Consider the following 8,402-nt stretch of genomic DNA (forward strand, 5'->3'; position numbering starts at 1 on the left):
ATACAAAATCAATACACACAAATCAGAGGCTTTCATATACGCCAATAGCAGTCATACCGAGAACCAAATCAAAGATTCAATCCCCTTCACAATAGCAACAAAGAAAATAAAGTACCTAGGAATCATGTACTTTTTAAATTGAATAATGGTAAGTATGAAATCATAATGTATTTAGATTCCACTGGATTATGTTTTGAAGAGTGATGTTACAGTTTTATTTTTAAATCTTGATATTTAAAATATGCTGCAAGTTACATCCTTAGCAACTACTTGCACTTGGAATTACAAAATCTAGATGTTGACTTTAAAAGATATAAAGAGGTACATTGTTTTTTAGATTCTTTTAGGGAATACCTGAGAAGAAATGCTTGAACCCTACTAGGCTACACCTATAGTATGATTTGTTCTCATTTCTTTGAGTAGTTTTCTTATTTTCTTACCTAGATTGCAAGTTCTCTTTGAGTAAGAATTATGTCCAATTTTTTGTGTTTTCCCCCAGAGACCTGGGCAGAAAAGCATAGTAAGCAAAGTAAGCAGCTGTGGAGCTAGGCAAGGCATGAGTTGACTTAAGCAGTCTTTGTTCTCTGGCAGTATTGTAGCACATGCTCATAGATTTTACGTGCATTGCAGACATTGCTCAATTCTGCTCTTTAGTCAGGAAGGTGTCCCCACGTAGCAGTAGCTTTTCACTCCTGAGCTCGGTAGGGAAGGAATAATTACTCAAAACATATAGTGTTTAGAGAGAAGGGAAGAGGCCAAAGTCTGAAGGAGAAAATGGCCTCCTCAGTTAAGTTCCTCCCCATATTTATTTCCAAGGACACGTGCAAAAGGTCAGGGCCGTTTGCTAATTTCTTTAACAACTTCCATACAGGTCAGCTGTTTTCAGCTGACTTTTGCACACAGCAAAGAAGCAGCTTCAGGCAGGCATTTTCACCTGTCCCTTCATTCACCTGCTCACATTCTTTCCATCCATCCATCCTTTCTTCTAGGCCCAGCCCCCACATCCCCATCCCAAAATATAGTTTTTTCCCTCCCCCTACCTGCTAGTGATGCATGGAATTCCTTCAAATAACGTCACAAATCTTCAGTCCACATTTATCAAAATGCACATATCCTTAGGAGAGGTAACATTGACCTGGACTCAGATTAAATTAGATCACGTCCTAAGAGCAAGTTTTTATAAAGGAGGGTGAGGAGAACCAAGAGGTCACTTGTCTGGGGTTTACATGTTGTCTCCTTAAGCTGACTGCAAACTAAGCCAAGTAGCTCTTCTTTATTGAAGTTATCCTGAGGAGTGGATTAGGTAGGACCTTATCCATTCTGAAATGACCAACCATATCAACATTTCCGGGAAAACGCCATTCTTAAATAGAAAAGTTCTGGGTGCCTAAACTGACTGAGAAATGAAGATAATGTCTGAGGTTAACCCTATTTGGCCTCCAGTTTACAGTTCACCCCAAAGTAAAACTAAGTAGTCACAACCCGACCTTCCTTTGTGTGAATGAATGAGTTAAAATGCCTCCTTTCCTGTTTCTGGTAACCCTACATAATCAAAATTTTCCTTCCTCTGTTGTAGGGAATATTTTTAGTGCAATGCCTAGAACACAATAGGCACTCAGTAGGTATTGATCAAATAAACAAATTTTCAGGAAGGGAAGAAACTCCTGAGGAGTTATTGATAATAAATTTAGACTGCAATTAATCTGAAACCTAGGTCCCTAAAAATTTGTATTTCTGATTCATTTTTCTCTGCAGCAAGTAAAAGGGAACTTTGCTAGATTGCAGGCCTGCATCTCAGAGCTCCGCGTGTTACAGAGAGAAGGTTGTTTCAGACCACAAGGCACTTCTCTGAAGCTGGCAGTAGTGGATGGGCTCCAGCAGTTCAAACAATACAGCAGACATGTGACCACAGGTGCAGCTCTGACCTACACTTCCCTGGAGGTAAGAGATGCTAGCCTTTAGGACTCCAAGCCATCTTCTCATTTCAGGCAGTCTAGGTGCTTCATTATTTATCATCCTTACTTGTTCTCTGTTTCATACATATTGAATGTAATTTTCGAGGCTAGATTTTCAGCTCCCTGCAGGCAACGGACATGTTTCTTTTTTCCCTATAATCTGTACAATTCTTAATATAGACATAGGCACAAAGAGGAGCTCTAAAAATATAGACTAAAGTAAATTATAAGGAAAAACTGAAATCAAAATAAAATCTGAATGTGCCATCTGCCTCTAGATTTTTGGAACTTGTAAAGCACACGTTGAACTGACTAGATTAGTATTATACTTACCTAGGTACACTTGGGAATTTATTATTGTTCTTAATCAAATCTTGGCACCAAATTGAGTAAATCTTCTTAGGATTAACAAATGTAAAAATTGCTACTATTCTGGTGCCAGATTGAGACAATCTTAAAAATATAAATAAATCATGGCTGTATATTACACTAGGTATATGATTGAGTGTGAGTTAAAACAGCTTCAGTTCTTATAACCTCAGGGATCAAACAGATGACTTAAAAAGTAATTGTGTGAGATTTCTGGTTTCCAGCTCTGCATATAAAGAGTTTGAAAGTCACCATTCCATTCCAACAACTAATCAAAAGCTGAACCAACTAAAAAATGAACAACTCTTTTTAGATCCCTAAGAGAAGTTAGATCGTAGGGCAAACTGCTGCCTCCAAACTTAGACATCAGACAGATACAAAGAATCACAAGAGATACTGGAGCAGAAACTTCCAGGGGACCCAGTACTGGAGTAGGAAAACCTATACTGTAATTGACAAATTGTTGGAGGCCAGGTGTGGACAAGTTTGAGAGTTAAAAACTCCAGGAAGATATAGTCATAGGAGGGCCCCCACCACTTTTGTGAATTTTACTACCAGGAACTCAAGTGGGTCCTCACAGTAAATAACAGGGAAAACTTCCCTCATACCTCTGACAGGGAGGGAAAAAGGAACCATTTGAAATGTACCAGAGTGTTCTGTTCTTAACAAGTTCTGCCCTCAGGAGAAACTAGTTAAACAGAGTCTAAGCTGCTGGGGTTTTATCAGAGCCTAACCAACCTGGGGGAAGGGAAATGCCAAACTCCAGCTAGCTGTACCCTTCCATGTAGCAGAAGAAAAATACTCAACTCCAGCCCACACTAACTATCCTGTCCCACTTAAGGGGGTGGAGGGGATACTGAGAAGCACTTGTGAAGTTCACAGTCCAGAGGCATAGGTTAACTAAAATACCAAGATCTTATCATAGAACTATAAAATGCTTCCCCTCTCCCCATTCCTTACTGCCACATTACTAAAGGCTTACTTAACAGCAGTTTCTTTAGCCCAGTACATCATGTCCAACTATCAAGAAGAAATTATAAGCATATTAAAAGGCAAAAAAAAAATACAGTTTGAAGAGACAGAGCAAGCATCATAACTAAACATGGCAGGGATGTTGGAATTATCAGACAATAGACTTTAAAACAACCATGCTTGATACACTGAGGGCTCTAATGGATAAAGTAGACAGCATGCAAGAAGAGATAGGCAATGTAAGCAGGTGAAAATGCTAAGAAAGAACCAAAAAGAAATGTTAGAGATCAAAAACACTGTAATAAATATGAAGAATGTCTTTGATGGGCTTATTAGTAGACTTTCATTATCATGGCTAAAGAAAGGATCTCTGAGCTTAAGGATATATCAATAGAAACCTCCAAAACTGAAAAGCTTAAGTCAAAATACAAAACCAGAACGTTATATCCAAGAACGGTGGGACAGCTGCAAAAGACATGACTTACGAGTAATGGCAATACCAGAAGGAATAGAAAGAAAGGAACAGAAGAAATATTTGAAACAATAATAAGTGAGAATTTACTAAGTTTTGAAATTAAGGTCAGACTCCAAAACACAGTAAGCTCAGAGAACACCATTAAACAACATGCTTCTGAACAACCAATGGGTCAATGAAGAAATTAAAAAGGAAATTTAAAAATTTCTTGAGACAAATGAAAATGGAAATACAACATACCAAAATCTATGGGATACACCAAAAGCAATTCTAAGGGGGAAGTTTATAGCAATAAATGTCCACATCAAAAAAATAGAAAGCTCTTTTTTTTTTATTTCAGCATATTATGGGGGTACAGACGTTTAGGTTACGTATGTTGCCCTTTCCCCCTCTCCCTCCCCAAGCCCGAGCTTCAAGCGTGTCCATCCCCCAGACCGTGCGCATCTCACTCTTTGTGTATGCGTGTATCCGTCCCCTCCTCCCCTCTCCCCCTCCTCCCAGAAAGATCTTGAATAAACATCCTAACATTGCACTCAAGGAACTAGAAAAATAAGAACAAACTAAACCCAAAATTAGTAGAAGGCAAAATAATGAAGATCAGAACAGAAATAAAAGAAATAAAGGCCGAGCGCGGTGGCTCACACCTGTAATCCTAGCACTCTGGGAGGCCGAGGCGGGTGGATAGCTCAAGGTCAGGAGTTCGAGACCAGCCCGAGCAAGAGCGAGACCCCGTCTCTACTAAAAACAGAAAGAAATTATTTGGACAACTAAAAATTTATATAGAAAAAATTAGCCAGGCATGGTGGCGCATGTCTGTAGTCCCAGCCGCTCGGGAGGCTGAGGCAGTAGGATTGCTCGAGCCCAGGAGTTTGAGGTTGCTGTGAGCTAGGCTGACTCCAGGCAACAGAGTGAGAATCTGTCTCAAAAAAAAAAAAAAAAAGAAAGAAAGAAAGACTAAAAAAATACAAAATATCAACAAAACAAAGAGTTGGTTTTTTGAAAAGATAAAATCAACAAACCTTTAGCTAGACTAAGAAAAACGGAGAGATGACTCAAATAAATAAAATCAGAAATGAAAAAGGAGACATCAGAGCCAATACTACGGAGATACAAAGGATCATTAGAGACTATTATGAACAACTATACATCAACAAATAGGAAAGCTTAGAAGAAATGCATAAATTCCTGGACATATGCAACCTACCAATATTGAATCACGAAGAAATAGAAAACCTGAACAGACCAATAACAAGTAATGAGATTGAACCAGTAATAAACAGCCCAGGACCTGATGGATTTGCTGCTAAATTCCATCAAACATTTAAAGAACTAATACCAATTCTTCTCAAACTATTCCAAAAATTGAAGTGGAAGGAATTCTTCAAAACTCATTTTATGAGGCCAGCATTACACCGATACCAAAACCAGACAAAGACACAACAAAAAAACCAAAACTACAGGTCAATATCCCTGATGAACATAGATGTAAAACTTCTTTTTTTTTTGAAACAGAGTCTTGCTCTGTTGCCCGGGCTAGAGTGCCATGGCGTCAGCCTAGCTCACAGCAACCTCAAACTCCTGGGCTCAAACAATCCTTCTGCCTCAGCCTCCCAAGTAGCTGGTACTACAGGCATGCACCACCATGCCTGGCTAATTTTTTATATATATATATATTTTTTTTAGTTGTCCAGATCATTTCTTTCTATTTTTTAGTAGAGACGAGGTCTTGCTCTTGCTCGGGCTGGTCTCGAACACCTGATCTTGAGCGATCCACCCGCCTCAGCCTCCCAGAGTGCTAGGATTACAGGCGTGAGCCACCGCGCCCGGCCAGATGTAAAAACTCTTAACAAAATATTAGCAAACCAAATCCAACAGCACATCAAAGAGTTCTTCACCACGATCAAGTGGGATTCATCGCAGGAATGCAAAGATGGTTCAACATACACAAATCAATAAACATGATACATTACATTAACAGAATGAAGGATAAAAACCATATGATCATCTCACTACATGCAGAAAAAGCATTCAATAAAATTTAACATCGCTTCATGATAAAAGCTCTAAACAAATTAGGTATAGAAGGAACATACCTTAACACATGAAGGCCATAGTCGACAAACCCGCAGCTACTGTCATACTGAACAGAGAAATGTTGAAAGCTTTTACTCTAAAATCTAGCACAAGACAAGGATGCCCTTCACCACTTCTATTCAACATAGTACTGGAAATCCTAGCCAGACCAGTTAGGCAAAAGGAAGAAGTAAAGGGCATCCAACTTGGAAAGGAAGAAGTCAGATTGTCCCTGTTTGCAGACATGATCTTATGTATAGAAAACCCTACAGACTCCACCAAGAAACTGTTAGAATAAACAAATTCAGTAAAGTTGCAGGATACAAAGTCAACATACAAAAATCAGTAGCATTTCTAAACTCCAACAGCAAACTATCTGAAAAAGAAATCAAGAAAATAATCCCATTTACAATAGCTACCAAAAAACCTAGGAATAAATTTAACCAAGAAGATGAAAGATCTCTACAATGAAAACTGTAAAACATTGATGAAAGCTATCGAAGAGCATACTAATAAATATTTTCATGGATTGGAAGAATTAATATTGTTAAAATGTCCATACTAGCCAAACTGATCAACAGATTTAATGCAATCCCAATCAAAATACTAATGACATTTTTCACAGAAATAGAAAAAGCAATCCTAAAATTCATATGGAACCACAAATTACCCCAAATCACCAAAAAAATCTTGAGCAAAAAGAATAAAGCTGGAGGTATCACACTACCTGGCTTTAAAATATGTTACAAAGCACCAGTAACCCAAACAGCATGATCCTAGCATAAAAACAGACACATAGACCAATGGAACAGAATAGAGAAACCCAGAAATAAATCCACACACTTACAGGCAACTGATTTTTGACAGAGTTGCTAGGAACACACATTGAAGAAAGGACAGTGTCTTCAATAAATAGTGCTGGGGAAACTGAATACTCATATGCAAAAGAATGAAACTAGACCCCTACCTCTCACCACTTACAAAAATCAACTCAAAGTGGATTAATGACTTAAATATAAGACCTGGAACTATGAAAACTAGAAGAAAACATAGGGTAAACACTTCATGACATTGGCTTGAGCAAGAATTTTTGAATAAAACCTCAAAAGCATAGGCTGCAAAAGTAAAAATAGATAAATGGACTTATATTAAACTTAGAAGCTTTTGAGCAGCAAAGGAAGCAATGAATAGAGTGAAGAGATAACCTACAAAATGGGAGAAAATATTCACAAATCATGCATCTAACCAGGGGTTAATATCATAATATGTGAAAAACTCAAACCACTCACTAGCAAAAAAAAAAAAAAATAATTCAATTTTAAAATGGGCAAAAAATCTGAATAGACATTTCTCTAAAGAAGACATACAAACAGCCAACATGTATATGAAAAATGTTCAACATCACTAATCATCAGGGAAATGCAAATAAAACCAAAATGAGATATTACCTCACCCCAGTTAGAATGGCTATTATCAAAAAGACAAAAAATAACAAATAATGACAAGAACATGGAGAAAAGGGAATTCCTACACACTGTTGGTGGGAATGTAAATTAGTACAGCCATTATGGACAAGAGTGTGAAATTTCATCAAAAAATTAAAAATAGAACTACGTTATGATCCAACAATCCCACTACTGGGTATATATCCAAAGAAAATTAAATAAGTAAGTCAAAGATATAATGTACAATTACATGTTCATTGCAGCATTCACAATAGCCAAAATATGGAATCAACCTAAGTGTCTATCAACAGATGAATGGATTTTTACATATGGTATATATACATATGGAATACTGCTCAGCAATAAGAAAGAAACTTGGAAGTAACCAAGATGTCCTTCAGTAGGTGAATAGATAAATAAACTGTAGTACATGCAGACAATGAGATGTTATTCAATGCTAAAAAGAAATGAGCTATCAAGCCACAAAAAGACCTGGAGGAAACTTAAATGCATATTACTAAGTGAAAGAAGCCAGTCTGAAAGGCTAATTCTATATAACTCCAACTTTATGACATTCTGGAAAAGGCAAAACTCCGGAGACAGTAAAAAGGTCAGTATGCCAGGAGTTATGTGGGAGGGAAGGAGGAATAGACAGAGCACAGAGGATTTTTAGGGCAGTGAAAATGTTCTATCTGATATTATACTGATGGATACATGTCATCATACATCTGTTCAAACCCATAGAGTGTACCATCAAAAGGAACCCTAATGTAATCTGTGGACTTTGAGTGATTATGATGTGTGTCAATAGAGGTTCATCAATTGCAACAAATGTACCACTTTGGTGGAAAATGTTGATAGTGGGGGAGACTATGTATATGTGAGGGCAAGGGGTATATGGGATATCACTATACCTTCCTTTTAACTTTGTTGTGAACTTAAAACTTGCGGGGAATTAGCTACGCTCCCAGTAAAAAATCGGGTCCCTTAGGTAGGGGTCGTCGCAAAGGATAAGAAAATAATAGAAGGCTGGTCCAATGGTAGTGGGTTATCAGAACTTATTAACATTAGTGTCACTAAAGTTGGTATTCAACCCCCCACTGCTAAATTTGA

General features: G+C 37.7%; 1 protein-coding gene across 1 annotated transcript in view; it reads left to right on the forward strand.

Annotated features, from left to right (window-relative positions):
- M1AP (meiosis 1 associated protein) overlaps positions 1 to 8,402 on the forward strand; it is a 54,631-nt gene that overhangs the window by 14,480 nt on the left and 31,749 nt on the right. Inside the window, exon 2 of the mRNA XM_012658175.1 lies at positions 1,756 to 1,941. Within this exon, the coding sequence (XP_012513629.1) occupies positions 1,756 to 1,941 (186 nt within the window). The remainder of the gene's footprint in view (positions 1 to 1,755; positions 1,942 to 8,402) is intronic.

Source organism: Propithecus coquereli, unplaced genomic scaffold (genome assembly GCF_000956105.1).
Source record: "Propithecus coquereli isolate 6110/MARCELLA unplaced genomic scaffold, Pcoq_1.0 Scaffold578, whole genome shotgun sequence".
Taxonomy (NCBI): Eukaryota; Metazoa; Chordata; class Mammalia; order Primates; family Indriidae; genus Propithecus; species Propithecus coquereli.